At 30.5% G+C, this 16,376-nt stretch overlaps 1 protein-coding gene and 1 long non-coding RNA gene across 9 annotated transcripts in view; one reads left to right on the forward strand and one right to left on the reverse strand.

Annotated features, from left to right (window-relative positions):
- Kif3C (Kinesin family member 3C) overlaps positions 1 to 16,376 on the forward strand; it is a 32,360-nt gene that overhangs the window by 9,512 nt on the left and 6,472 nt on the right. For all 8 annotated transcript variants that reach the window (XR_013005298.1, XR_013005299.1, XR_013005300.1 and 5 more), the window contains exons 2-6: positions 2,095 to 2,222; positions 6,088 to 6,237; positions 6,306 to 6,520; positions 6,596 to 6,681; positions 13,418 to 13,597. Coding sequence is in view for 4 of the 8 variants with exons in the window: in XM_076401046.1 (XP_076257161.1) it covers positions 2,151 to 2,222; positions 6,088 to 6,237; positions 6,306 to 6,520; positions 6,596 to 6,681; positions 13,418 to 13,597 (703 nt within the window). In the remaining 4 variants the exon portion in view is untranslated. The remainder of the gene's footprint in view (positions 1 to 2,094; positions 2,223 to 6,087; positions 6,238 to 6,305; positions 6,521 to 6,595; positions 6,682 to 13,417; positions 13,598 to 16,376) is intronic.
- Positions 7,074 to 10,492, reverse strand: LOC143194349 (uncharacterized). Its single transcript, XR_013005302.1, has 6 exons — positions 9,916 to 10,492; positions 9,538 to 9,857; positions 8,258 to 8,505; positions 8,092 to 8,203; positions 7,587 to 7,771; positions 7,074 to 7,516 (listed from the first exon to the last, which is right to left on the reverse strand). It is a non-coding gene; the product is annotated as an uncharacterized LOC143194349 (long non-coding RNA).

The raw sequence follows: 16,376 nt of genomic DNA on the forward strand, positions 1-16,376 counted from the left end.
CGGCATTTTGAATCAGAGTAATGATAAGCAGCGATTAAAAACTTACCAAAACAAGCAAAGCCTTCCGATAATGTTTGCCGGTTTATAATCACAGAATAACTAATACAGTCTTTGTAACTTAAAACGGAAACCTGTAGTTATTGTAATTAATATTTTGAAGAATTTTGGCGGACGTTTGACAACTGTACGACTTTGGCGGGCTGATTCGGTTAGATGTTCGAACTTATTAGACAGCACTCTATCTCTTTTTAAATATAATAAAATGAGAAGGAAAATATTTCAGGCACATATTGATGACGTGGTTCACTGCTATTTTGAATAGGCATATGTTTAACATACACTGGAAATACACTTCTTTATTTAATTAAAATTATATTAATTAAAATTTAAAATATTATTTATTTATTTCTAGAGAAATAAGCGGAGACTTGTTGAATCAATAGCGGTACAAAAAAGCGGAAACCGATCATACTTTGAACTACCGAAGTGATACCCTAAATTTATTGAAATAAACAGTGGCGTAACAGTCGTACGGTATAACATAACCACGTTATTATGTAACTCTTCAATATAATGTAAAGATATTGTAACAGTCAATTGGAAGTATCTTTACCTCAACTTGATATATTTTGGGGAATATATACAATCAGAAAGTTATGATGGTATAACAGGTCAATTGAAAAGTCCCCGGCCTACCCTAGTAAAACACATTTTTTTGGCAAAATTAGTTTTTTTTATTCAACATAATTCCCTTCAAGGGTGATACACTGATTATAACGACCCTACAACTTTTCGAAACCATTTTTGTAGTACGATTCATGAATTTTTGCCATCGTTTTCACTGACTGACACGTTCTATTGTCTTGGTGAAGCAGCACTTTCTTTTTCTTCAAATGCGGCCGTTTTTCGGCGATTTCGTTCTTCAAACGGTCCAATAACGCTATGTAATAGTCGCTGTTTATAGTCCTTCCTTTTTCAAGGTAGTCAATGAAAATTATTCCACTCCAAATACAGACGCCATAACATTGCCAGCCGTCTGTTGCGTTCTCCCACGCTTTGGAGCGGGTTCATCGTGTGCAGTCCACTCAGATGACTATCGATCGGACTTCGGAGTGAAATGATGGAGCCATGTTTCATCCATTGTGACATATCGACGCAAAAACTCGGGTATATTACGCTTGATCATCTTCAAGCACTACTCTGAATCATGAACTCGTAGTTGTTTTTGGTCAAAAAAGAGCTCGCACGGCACCCACTTTGCACAGAGCTTTCTCATACCGAAATATTCGTTAATCATATGATGTACACGTTCAGTTGATATCTTTATCAATCTTTATATCATTCATTATCAATTTACGGCTATTCAAAATCATTTTGTCGATTTTTAAAATGTTTTCGTCGGTAACAACCTCTTTTGGGCGTCCATTGCGTCACCGTCTTCGGTGCTCATTTCACCATGTCTAAACTTAACATACCAATCATTAATGGTTGATTTTCCTAGGGCAGTATCCGAAAACTCGACATCAAGCCAAGTTTTTTCTTCAACTGTATTTTTTTCCTTTCAAAAAGCAATATTTTATCAACATGCGAAATTCCTTGTTATCCATTTTCTCACAATAACAAAAGTTGCTTCACTCAAAATGCTATATTTCACAAATTAATGATCCGACAGCTGTCAAATTTATACACGCATCTTTTGAGGGTTAGGGATAACTAAAAAACATATAAATTTCATTCTAGTAGCGCCATCTATGTGTTAAGCCGGGGACTTTTCAATTGACCTGTTAATTAACTTGTTAATCAGAGAACATTCAGTACATAAAACGTTGAACTCTGTACGAACATGGTTCACACCCCGTTTTTTGACCCCTTAATTCATTTTATCGATTAATAGACAGAATAGATTCCATAACATAACTTTAATAGTCATTTCTTTACGATAAATAATGGATAAAACTGAACGAATGAAATATTAACTTGAATGAAAAAAGATACTCTAATGTACCACGACATTTTTTAGCTTATAAAAAGCATTAGTTAATTGTCAGATTGTCAACGTATGTCAGTGTCACTAATATGTTGACGATATTTTAGGATATTGGGAATAATGAGCAAGGAAATAACGTGAAGGCTGACTTATATCGAGAATTATGGCGGAAAACGTGAAGGTTATTGTACGATGTCGGCCAATGAACAAAAGGGAAACCGAGAATAATTGCAAGGTCAGTACAGGTTGCATTCAGATTTCATTTTAGCTTAACGGGTTAATGTTTGCATGCACATTTTTGTGAATAGAAACTCTTATTACACATTTTGTGTGTGCGATATTTTTCTTAATAAGAGGTCTAGAGCTTGATGTCTGATATGTTATAAACATAGAGTAATAGAGAGTATAATATCAATCAATTGGGATCTCTGGCGAAAGGTTTTGCTTTGCCTAACATCCAGATGGGGCTATATCGGCTATTCAAGTAATTTGATTGGTCAATTTAAATCTACGTTATAGGCACCTGTAAAAAATATTTTGCTGTGACATTTGATTGGTTCTTTGATAAAGTTTGCCACGCAGGTGCGGCACGTGTCAGCCCCGACGTCACGTTTAATTGGCCAATAGAATTTGAATAAAAAACAATTTAATTTCTGAAATAAATTTATGAATTCGACGAATGAAATAAATATAATATGTAAAAATAAATATATCTATAAAATATAAATATTATATATAAAAAATGATAAACAAAGAACTTTGTAACCATTCAAAATTTCTTCTTCAGTATTTTGCCTTTTCTACATTTGTTAACATGGGTTTACCTAAAAGTATATAGCACACCTTATTATTTGTAATATTCTATCTGGAAAAACATTATGTAGTGTACAATTAAAATGTTTTAAATTTTCATTTTTTACAGGTATTTAACAAAAATATGTTATATTATCGACGTGGCAATATCGCGTGATAAAATTAGAGTTTAAAATAAAGAGCCTACTGACCTATTGACAGTATAATAAAACAATTTGCTGGGGAACAAGATATTGCCTTGACTTTATTGGCTGGTTTATACATATAGGAACATCTGGAATTGAAGTTATAGAGTCATCCCCCATTAGAATAGAATGCAAATTATTTAATGAGCCCTCATGTCCATTCTCTTCACAATTTCCTAAAGGCCAATGATCGAGAATTCACTTTACTTATTGTACTACCGACTTATATATACTAAGGAACTAATAATTTAATTTCTAAGCGCAGTATTCCTTACGTCAGGCATACTGAAAATGGCGCTTAAAATATATAAACAACAAACGTACTACAGAAACGAAGTGAGCCAATCAAATCAAGATTAAAGCAAGTAATAAGTTAAAAGTAACGACATCTAGATGTTGGACGTCGCGAAACATTTCCCCAAAATTTGCTATAAAGTTAAATCTCTATTTCTCTATGGTTATAAATATACGTTAGTAAATTGACATGTAAATGACAAAGTTTTTACATTTTAATCTTAGATTTTTATACATATAAGTTATAAAAAATGTAGGGTTTATTTTTATTTTAACCAGTAGCTTGATTTAACGTATATTATTTTTATAGCCCCAATAAAACAGCCCACGCACGTCATCAAAATTTAAAACGTTAACATGTCGCAATGTTATTTAAAATGTTATCAACTTTTGGTTTACGTTTGCCGGTTTATAACCTCTAATTATTATCGCTAATGTTTTAAAAAAATTTGCAGACATTTGGCAACATGGTTTGTTAGTACCAATGTTCCGACGCATCAGACATAATTTCTATCTCTTTTTTACTTAATGATAAAATGAGAAGGAAATAGAATCGTTAGATTTGATGGCCTCATATAATTTGGTGACGTCAGAAAGTTGCAATGTTGCCGCATTAAATTAGATTTTTGGTTTACAATACTTGGTAGTTTATGACCTCTAATTATTATCGCTGATATTTGAAGGACGTTGTAAACATTTCAAATATTGGCTTATCATTACCAACCCAAATTGAATTTTATAGACTGATTCGGCTATAGTCCGTTTAATAAAACAGCGGACTCACGTCATCTAAATGTATGACGTCGAAACTTCGCAATATTGCCGTAAAAACCTTGAGTTTTAGTTCATATTGGCTTTGACATATAATTAAATTCTAATTTAAATAAAATAATGAAACAAAAAATATATCAAAAATAACTTATATTAAATAATGATAAGCAACTATTTGAAAATTATGCAAACAAGCAAAGCGCCAAAACAACAGGTTTGACAACCAGGCGAATTTTGTTGGCTGATTCGGATACGCGTTCGAACGTATCTGATAGCATTGTATCTCTTTCTAACTAGAATAAAATGAGAAGGAACATCTCTGATTTTAAAACGAATTTACTGTTTGAAAATAGGCAATACATTCGACATCATGATAATGTGAGTTCACTGTTATTTTGAATATACTATACATGTTCCAACGTATCAGATAGTATTCTGTTTCTTTTTAAGTAGGGTGATATTAAAATCCACTTAGCTTAAACAAATTTTATATTTTGCCGGATTATTCGACGTCATCTATAATGTGCATTGGCTGTTTTATTGAAAGGGCTATATTATTTTACTTTAAAGGTTAGGTTATGATTTTAAAAGCCTTTTTTATTAATAGCAGTGTTGCGTATATCTAGAAAATTAATGATATTTTTTGTATAAAGTAATCAAATATTTCCCTTGTTTTCAATTCTTGCTTACGATTTCAGTTGCTCTATAATTCGTTATATTGAAACAGCCAATAGTTAGAAAGAAGACTACGCCGAATATTGAGGAAGATTCCAAGAATCACTTCCAATTTCTAAGCAAGTTTGCAATATGTAATTGGGCATTATCTTGCTTCAGAGTTTTATTATAGCATCAGGTTTCATATTTCATATAACAATTTTAGAGAGAAAAAAATAATACCAACACATCAGTTTGGGTTTATTACCAATCACTCAACAATTGACCAGGTTCACAGAATAACAGGTGTTATTGAAAAAGCCTACGAAAATCAAAATGTATGCTCAGCTATATTCTTAGATGTAGCACAAGCCTTCGATAAGGTTTGGCATCAAGGCATTGTTCATAAACTACAGAAAATGCTACCAAAACAACACACCGAACTATTAAAACCATACATTACAATTACAATGTTTGGAGTCAAACAAGAAGAAGCTTACTCTACAATAAAAGAAGCTAAAGCAGGTGTACCACAAGGAAGTGTACTGGGACTAATGCTTTATCTACTTTACTCTTGTAATATACCACAAATGGAAAATATCACGATGGCTACATTTGCTGATGATACTGCGATTATAGCTGTCAGAGACAATAGTGAAGAAGCCTCACGAAAATTACAAATCTTCTCGAATCTCGATACAAAACTTCGCTGGAAGGAATATATAAAGAAGAAAAGAAATAAACTGGAATTGAAATATAGGAAAATGTACTGGCTAATTGGAAGAAAATCACAATTATCAGTATATAACAAATTGCTATTATATAAGCAAATATTGAAACCTATACGGAGTTCAATTATGAGGTTGTTCTGCAAAGAGTAACATAAATAAAATAAAAAATTTTCAGAACAAAGTCCTAAGAGGTATTGTAGGTGCACCCAAATACTATAGGACTGATTACCTACATCGCGACCTTGAGATACCCACAGTCAGTTAAGAAATCAAGCGAATTGCAAGGGGGCATGAGGAAAGACTCCATTCTGATACGAATATTGAAATATTGCAACTTTTGGATACCACCAGAACAGGACACAGACTCAAAAGAATCAAACCATCAGATCTTGTATAGTGTTGTGTAGTGAGGTGCATATATTAAAAAATTCAGCAGTGACATGTATAAACATTATTTCACCAGAGACCTTAGGGCCGATGGGTCCTCCTAGTTATATACCTAGATTTAAGTTAGCATAAAGACAAATTGTAAGTTAAAAAAATAGCAATATGTCACTCTAATCTTATCATGTCAGTCTTTTGTCGTTGCATAGTCGTAATTTGGTTTACTCTTTATTTTTTATTTATTAATATTTTTTATGCTTATTTTTAGTGTGTAATAAAAATACAGAATCCTGCAATAGAGACTTGGGATCCAGGAGAGGGACCGGCATTTCCGAAAACATTTACCTTTGATTCAACCTATGACCAAGATTCCAATACGGAAATGATATATAATGATATTTGTTATCCCCTAGTAGAGGTAATTCGTAAATGCTGAAATCGTGTGAATACTTAATCATGAAAAATATACCTACGTATGTTTTTCAGAGCGTTTTAGAAGGTTATAATGCGACAGTTTTCGTGTACGGACAAACAGGCTGTGGCAAATCCTTCACGATGGAAGGTATCAAAGGGCCTGATCCCAGCCAGAAAGGTGTTATATCTAGGGCGTTCGAGCACATATTCGAAGCAATAGCAGTCACAACAGGTGTTAAGTATCTCGCATTAGTTAGTTATTTGGAAATTTACAACGAGCAGATTAGGTATGTAACCTTACATTACATTAGAACATAACCTTACTTTAGATTGCTGTCATTAATTTTTTTATTTTATTTTAGAGATTTATTAGTGCCAAATGATAAAATGGCTTCAAGTAGCACACTTAGCTTAAAAGAAACTACGAATGAGGGACTCGCTGTGTCAGGTAAGCTACACTTTTACAATTTTTATTTTACAAATTTATAAAATACAACTATATATCTTAGAGGGTAACGTAGTGAGCAATCGTTAGTCTCCGCACCCTGTGCGTTCGGGTATAATCGTAATTACCCTTCGGGTATTGTCGTGTACTCATAGCCGATCAATTTTTTTGCCGGTCGGCATCAGAGGTGTGCAACTCCAATGGGAAGTAGTGGGGCAAAGTTTTGCTTAGTTTAATCATTGCCGGCGCTGACAACGTGAATTTGATTGGTTAGTTTAAAATAGTTATGTAGAAAACTGTAAGAAAAATACTTTGCATTGATAGGGCTGCCATTTCGCCTGATTACTTTGTGAGGTCACATTTATTGGCCAATAGTATTTAAATGAAAATCAAACTTAATTTTTAACATTAATTTATTAAAATAAAATCCTATACAAATATATATAAGTGTAAATAATTTAAATATATATAAACAAAAAGCAAAAAAAAACAATTATGAACTCTAATCTAGGCAAAATTAAAATATCTCTAATTCTTCTATAACGCCTTCCCAAATTTCTTTAGTGCCATCAATTTTATGGGATCTATTAGAGTTCTAACTTATCTGAAGGTAAACTGATATATTGAAGGTAAACTTTAAATACCTCATAATAACTTTTAAAATTTGTTCTTGAAAATCATTATGGATTGGACAGTTGAAACACTAATAATTTATGTCTTTTTTAAAGATATTTAGATTTTAGGGTATTTAATCTGTGGAACTACTTAATATAGAATGTAGACAAATATTGCATGTTGTCTCTTTTTCAGAAGTTTTGTTAAATAGCCTGAAATAAGACTAAAATACAATATTAGACTCTTGTTTTTCTCAGAGCAAAGTTCTCTGGAACTGAAAATATAGACTCAACTGGTGATTTAACAACCTCAAGTGGTACTAGATCTCCCGTTAAAAAAGAATATAAGTTATCTAACATGTTCATCTTCTTCACAATTTTCTGCGGAACAATGATATGAGAAAATTGAAGTGATGATGTGCCCTTTTAAAAATTTCTCGAACATACTAGCTGAAGGATGCTGTTTCTACTTCCATGACCTCTAATAGATCCAACAAAATTCTTTAAGCAATCTTGGTTAAGATTTGTTAAACAAATGTAGTTATTTGTAAATTTAGATAAAATAGATTTTTTTAAGGTAATAAATCCCCTAAAAGTAGCAATTAAATTTTTAATTGATGGCACCGTAACAAATATTTTCTTAACAAGGCAATCAAATTTAAATATACAATAGCTCGACTATAAAATTATTGAACACTGATTGTTCTAAAAAGTTACAGTATTACAAATATTTTAGGGATATTTTACAATTAAAAGCAGTAGTTATTACTACTAATTATCCAATTACCTTAACTATTACCTTCTTGTAAGACTTCTTTATGTAGAGACATCACACAGACAGCATACGATCAACTTGGTAGATTAATTGAATTTTATTACCACTAACATCTTCATAAGTAGGTTTTGATTTTCTGTAAACAAACTATATAAACAGACATGTAGTAGATAGATAATTTTATATGCACCTGATAAGAACAATGTTGGATATGCATTTACCCCAATACCTGTTCGTGAAGGAAGGGTAATTCTAAATTTTTCACAAAAATGTCCTTGACAGACACCATGACGTTGATGTATTTGCATTGTGGTTTATCCAGGTAACTTACTACTATTTACTTGATCAACCCATTTTTGGAAAGGAGCGAGATCATTATTTGGGAAGCGATGTCTAATTTCCGTAGTAGATTTTTACCCCGGTACACTACATCTTTTACTACACTGACACATTGTCATCAATTTTTATATTATTATTCCATAATAATTAATGTAAAACAGAAAATATGCACAACGTAAAACGAAGATTTCTTTATCTAAACGTTTCATCACGTTCCATCACACAATTACGTTCCATGTTAGTGGCGGCATCACGAATTTAAACTAGCCAATCACAATTTGCGATCGCAACGCTACCGTTGATTGAACTATACAAAACATTTCCCCAAGGTCGCCCATACCGTGAAATTTCTATTTTTTCTATGGTTGGCATTTACGATGCAGCATCCGAGAGAAGTATATTGTTGAGGTTAGACTTCTGGTAATAGAAGTTTTCTGCTGTTTCATAATTTTTTTCTATATTCATTATTGGATGTTGCGCGTTTACTAGTAGGTATTAGATTAGTGGTTCAATATTAATCATCTTTGAAGAAGGAAAGAAGGACATTTTTAAATTAACTATTTGGTTAGTTGATTTTTAATTAAAAAGTGTGATAATTTTATTGAAGAATGTTGATGAACAATTTTGTTAGATTATTTGAGGTTAATCTTGTGTTTATATCAGTTATGAATTAATTTAGTTATGAAAACACTGACTAAATTGGTAGAATTAAATATAAGTAAATGTAGGCTAAATAAAATCAAAACAGTGAATTTAAATATGATGGCAAAGGTAACATCTTAATAAGATTTTATTTAAATTTGTTTTTGATTTAGACATTGACATGAAGACCAATAAATTTGTCAAATTATAAACATGAATATAACAAAGAATGATATATACACTTTTTACAGTTCACAATGGTAGAATTACAAAAGTAAATGAATAACAAGGATAAAAACACATTGAATTGTAAAATTTTATTGGGATTCAACAAATATTCATCGAAAGTTTTATAGTAATCTGCAAAAAATTATGGAAATGGAAAAGTTATTTTCAATTTGCTTGTTAGAATGACTCTACGAATTATTTTAGTTGTATTTAATCTATAAAAGTAATTAAATTATTAGGCAAGACATCACTGTACAAAACATGAATTCATTACCTATTTTATTTTAAATAGAAAGGCTCTTTGTTCCACTCTTCTACCTTTAGAGTAGTAGCTGTTAGATCATCATGTCGTTAACAATTAATATTATGTGTTTTTAAGAAACGGTTTGTCAACTCATGTCAGCACATGTATCCTTAGAGTATTATTTTCTACCACTCTAGCATTCTGAAAAATTCTATCAACAGTTAGAGCTGCAGTCAATTGATCTTTGTGTTTATTCTCTTGGGCTTTTGTCAATTTTTGTAACGAATCTCATATTTATGCCCCGCATGTGTCTCAGTACATTCAAGGGATACTTTACCTAAAATAGATGTTATTACTAAAACATATAACGACTAAAATATACTTCTAATTGTTACCAGTCGATAAAATTTGTGTTATTATTCTTGAAGAACAAACTCCTTTAATGAAAAATATTAATCCTCTAGCTGGTGGTTGACGAACTGTCGATGTGTTTTCACAATGTTAGCTGAAATAATGGATTATACCCAGGAATGTCTTCTTGCAGAATTGATACACTAAGTTTTTTCTATAAACATAATATTTATTTTAATAAATTTATTCAAAATAATTTAAATAAAATCAATCAAAAATTCAAAGGATCTAACCCACTCCCAGGGAGCGTCAAAAATGGCGATCGTCCGGCGATTATTTCCGATTGCAAAATTCGATTTTACCCGAACTCAAAGAGTCTACAGTTTAACGAATATTAACGTAGTGGAACATTTTGTATATCATTCAATGCAATACAATTTTTAACTTCTTAAAGTTAAATAGTCTTTATTGAGTGATATTTGATAAAAAATTTCTTTCAATATGCTCTTGCATCTGAATAAGATTTTCATCGATTACCATTATGGGCGTTCTTTATCTTTAACACCGAAATCATAATTTTTGAATTTCTTAACCAATCTCATTCTTTTCAACCAACCACAGAAGGTTATGCCGTTAATTCTTTCCAATAAAACTTCTCAATGCACGTCATCAACACCGTTGAAAGTATTGCCAAATATAGTGCATAAAAATGTAAAATCCCTTTTAAACTCAAAGTATTTTTCTTTCTCATTTTGCTAATATTATTGTTGTTTCATTATTTTATTTACATTAGTATTTTGTTGCCAAAACAAATGAAAAGTTACATTTGACGCGGCAACCTTGCATTATAAATTTTGATGACATACATTGGCTGTTACATATACAAGGACTATAAACGGCATCATTTTATTTGAAGAATATTAATATTATTTTAAAAGCAACGCTTTTTATATAAAGGTCCTTTTAATTAAACTTCTTGTTAATCTAAAAATAGAAAAAAAAGCCTTGCCGAATATCGCATATATTCATGCAACTGTCAAGTAAATACTGGAAGACCAATTCTGTCACTCAGTGTCACACTTGGGGTTTACTTCATGATTTATTATAGCCTGCGATATAGTGAAAGACCTCTGCACTCGGGTTGTTGGAAAAATGTTTGTCCAAGTAAACCATAAATGAAATATAAATAGCCTCTAATTTTGTTTATATTACTTAATGACACAAGCTCGTGATGGCAGACATAAAGACCGGTTATTTGCTTATGTCACCTTTAAAAATTTGTTTAAACACTTAATGGATTGCTAGTCGCCTGGTTTCCTTTCTCCTCTAACGATGTAATATTGATTTAATGATTTTTCTGGACTCATTGTTTTTATGGTTTCATAGCAATTGTCAAAAGACGCACTTAAGTATTAAGTATGTTAAGTACGGTCAATTTTTTTAATAATTTTTTTGTTAAAATTGTTTTTATATATAATAAGAAGTAATAAATATTTTTTGATAAAGAAATATCGAATATATTAGGTGCTTGTATGTATTTTCATCAGCGATATCTATCGAAGTATTAATGTAAATAAGTGTAAATTTTGTATTTTATTCATTTATTACTTTCGTTGTTTGATTTAAAAAAATATTATTACCCAAGCCTATCAAACACTTTTAGAAACTTGTGGTGATGCTGTTCAGTTATATCTTAATTGTTAAATTTGATTGCAATGATTTAAAAGTGGCGATTTCGATATTAATGATAAAGAGTAGTTTGGAGGACCAAATTTTGAACACAATGCAAGGATTATTGGATGTAAACTCCGCGTAAACTCTCAGAGAACAAACTATTTCCGGACGTTAACGTGCTCTGGGAAAGATCCAAAATGGAGAGAAAGTGGCACGATACGAATTGACTGAAAATATCATTTCAAATCTGCGATTTCATTCTTTGCCAGTAAAAACATATGACATATTGCGACTGGCGATGAAAAGTAGATCTATGTTACAACTACAATCCCAAGCGCATAATGTCATAACATTGACCAGCAGTAACATACAAATTGACACGGAAGCAGAATATTCATGGCTATAAAATCTTGCTGTGCATATGTTGATATCGCTTAGATATAGTGTATTAGGAGCTGCCAAAACTGAATGAACTGAATGGAGAGCGACGTATTGATGACAACAACAGAGACCATCAATAGCGAGTAACAGACGTCAAGTAATCTTGTTGCATGACAACTCTCGGTATCACGTTGCAGGAGCTGTGGGAGATATATTATTACAGCGCCAATAGGAAGTTCTGTTGCACCCAGCGCACTTGCAGTGATTTGAAATAATAAATAGTGGGAAAATGAACCGATGATTGGATCGCTACCAAACTAACAACGTTCTTTCGACAAGGCATGTTGGCAGAAAGTTGGAAAAAAGATGTAGATAATGATGAACTATATTTTGATTAATATATAACGTCCCAATTTGTATCAATAAATGTATTTCTAAAGTGAATAAATAATCAAAATGTTGGCAAGCACTTAATACTATGTGACAATGTGATATTTCGCTTCTTTATAAGACTGAAAATACTGTCAATATAGGTAAGCTATATTCAATTGACCGAAACATGTTGTAAATATTCCGAAGAAGAATGTTTCTTGAATAAGGACGTGTTCGCCCTTTGAAATTTGAATCAATTTGGCAACATGTGGTCAAGCGATGTTCTGTAAAAATTACTTTTCAGTGTACAATCTATACAAAGTTATTTTATACGTACGTCATCTAAATTTGTGACATCAAAACGTCGCAATGTTGCCGCATCAACTCTGAGTTTTAGTTCAGTTTGGCTGAGACATACAACAAAATTCTAATCTAAATAATTGAACAAAAATATTATCAAATATAATTTATTTTAACATTATAGTACATCTAAAAACTACAATTAATTATACAGCCACAACAGTTTATAGGTTAGAGTTACAACCTCTTATCACTATTGCTTTCAAGAATTTTGCATACGTCTCACAACCGGACGACTTTGACAGACTCATTCATTTAGGTGTTCGAACTAATCAGATAGAAAATATTGTCTGATTCTAAAACGAATGTACAAATTGCCGTAGGCAATACATTAAACATCTTGATGTCGTATGTACAAAAAAACTTTAGATAGACTATATCTTGCATCAACGAGGTATTTTGTTTAACGGAATTAATATTGTTTATAACAGTTGCTTGTTATTTTTTGGGTTAGATTCTTTCTTTCATTTTATTTTAGAGCTAAGAAATTGTCTATATTAGATCTTTATATAAACTATAATTTATATTTTTATACACAATTTACTATTACAATTTATTCTTGTATTTTATTATTGATTCAATAATTCACAGATTTACTCTTTTATATTTTCAAAAACCTATAAAATAAAGTTTCTCCCAAATGTTTCTGTCTAGTTAACTATGTTGAATGTTGCATTCAAGGAGACTACTCACAATTTCTTAATTATAACAAATAACATACGTTAGTAGCGCCATCTATTAAAAAAATATTTTTGACAGGTTTAACGGTGCATCCAGTTCATAATGCTCAAGAATGCGAACATTTGTTAAATATAGGATCGAAAAACAGAATGATCGGCGCTACGTTGATGAATCAGAACAGCTCGAGAAGTCATAGCATATTTACGATTAGTATAGAACAAGTCAGTAACATTAACAACAACGAAAGCATCAGAAAAGGTAAGACATAGTAAAACAATCTTATAAAATATTTAAAAATTATGTTGTATTACGTCTCCAGTTTATCGATATCTAGTTTATTCATGTCCTCGGTAATTAGTGAAAACGGAGTTTATTTTCCAAGGTTAATTTCACTAGCGGCAAAAAATATAGATGGCGCAATTTTAATATTAGGTGTTAATAAAAAAACTACGAGGAGGAATCAAATATAGACGGTAATTTGACTAATTAGCTTAACACGTAACTCCGATTTACAATTATGTTTCTCTTATAACAGAGCAAAAGGAATAATTTAATAATGATACGTTTCTAAAAATTGTTTTCATAGTATTATCAGAATATAAGATCAGAAATGTATTAGATATATAACACTAATTGAATTAATAAATGTATATATATATATATATATATATATATATATATATATATATATATATATATAATAAATAAATGTATGATAAGACGTAATAAAATATATGTAAACTATCTGAAGAATAGTTACTAAATTGTTTCAAATAGCATTTAATTAGATCCAATTTCTGTCAAATTTCGATATAGTATTGATAATTTTAAATTACTACAGATTATTTTCAGAACTGTAACAACATTCAGAGCATTAATTATAAGTATATTTTTATGTTGTAAGCATAAATATGTAATAATAAATGAAGTAGTATATGTTTGTATATTAAAACAATAACGAACAAAATTGGGTAATTTATTTTTTACAACTTAGAAATGTATATTAAAATAATGTATAGTCAACTCAAAATAGCAGTGACACGGGAAACGTCGCAATGTTGCCGCAGCTACTCTGAGTTTTACTACATTTAGGCTCTAACATATAATAAAATTTTAATATAAATATAATAATTGAATAAATATTCTGTTAAATATAATTTATTTTAACATTATAGTACATCAAATGCATTTATTATCGAAGAACTTAAAACTACAATTAATTTTACAGCCACAACAATTTTTAGGTTAGAGTTGTTTTATTATATATACATTGAGTTTTTTTCCACACTAGTATCGATAGGGTTCTAGACGCGTTTTTGTATGTAGTGGTATCCCCCGAAGGTCTAATCCACTTAATTAACAATTGTATATCTGAGTAATGTATTTTACTTTCATTAGAGAGCATATTTATGTTTTACGCTTAGTTCTTTTTTCTTTCGATCCAATTCTTATAAAGTCATTATGATATCACTAGATTTCTCTTTAGTTTGTCCTGTTACTATCTGTATACATCTTTCGTCTTAGTGTATTTGCCATATCTGCAAAATAGTTAGTGTTATTTCTCTACTCACACATGTTAACCAAACGTTCATGTATATTCTGAACAATAACACAACAATTACAAGATTACAATTAAAGTATATTAATTGTATACTGACCTTTAGTGGTTTCCTCTTTCATCACCCTGTCTTGGTAATCGTCAGTATTTAATCATAAACCAACATTCATAAAGTTTTATTCAATCACAGTCACTTTCAGAAATACTATCAAGTTAATAACCAAGCTGTTTCTTTCCAATCGATTAAAAACTTGCTCTAGATAGGACCATTTGTCAATTTCTTCTTCAATGTATTTGATCGAGCTCATACAAATCGAAGGTGTTATTTTCGACAATGCCTCTTTCAATAAATCCAGACAGTTCTGGTTTGATTATCCTCCTAGACCTGAATATCTATTGTAATAATTCTTTACAATACTCCATATCAACTCAATTAGATTAAAAATGCAGTGATAGGGAGGGAGCTGTAATACCCTGTGGCCATAACATTCAGTAATTTGATCTACTATGCATCTTTTCTCAGACTTAATTCTAAAAAACTAAATTAAATTACATAAAATGCAATTAAACATTTCATTTATATTTACCAAGTAATAATTTGAAATAGTTCATTCTTTAACATGATTTCCTCAAAACTTATTTTATGTACTTTAAGCCATTCCTTAATTGCAATCTTTGTTGATGAACTTGTTAGGATATATATATATATATATATTCTCCGTTACATGTACGAACTTCTCTAACAGCATTCTATCTCTTTTTAAATAGAATAAAATGAAAAGGATAATATTGTCTGACTGTAAAACGAATTTACAACTAGACAGACATATATTGACACTCATGTCACTGCTATTTTAAATTAACTATATTTACAATCATTAAATTAACTATTGATTTTTCAAAACTTAGGTCTATAAAGTAAATAATCAAAATAATTGACACAGGATTCAACCAATAAAATATCATATAGTCACATATCTTATAACATTAATAGTTAAACACCTTAATAGTTTTGAATCCTTTAAATTGGTTACAAATTTACTGTTAATAATTCATAATTTGTTCCATTTATGCAAATTATATAGTTAGTTTCATTTTAATTGCTGTATATTTTCACTACTTCATTTATGTATTCATATATTCCGTATATTCCATCTTTTATCCATATTTCTCGGATATATTATATATCGAAAAAACTGTAAATACACCATCCTGGTTAAAGGAATAATTTATTTACCTAAATTTTTAAATAAAATTGCATCGTTCTTTACTTATTTATTCTACTCTTCGATCTCACCCTATGTTAGATAGCTCATCTTTAATTTGCTGTATATGGCTTTTGTTTATCTACTGCTTAACTGCTTTTTATCTATACTGAGAAATTAGAATTTCATGAAGCTTGATGCATAAATTATCGTGTTCATTACCTGCAATATTCAGTTACTGCTTTGTTAAGAAAGAAGATAGCAGAAGATAATA

This window comes from Rhynchophorus ferrugineus, unplaced genomic scaffold (genome assembly GCF_030347505.1).
Source record: "Rhynchophorus ferrugineus isolate W39M unplaced genomic scaffold, kcgeb_rfMv2 rfM3, whole genome shotgun sequence".
In the NCBI taxonomy this organism is placed as follows: Eukaryota; Metazoa; Arthropoda; class Insecta; order Coleoptera; family Curculionidae; genus Rhynchophorus; species Rhynchophorus ferrugineus.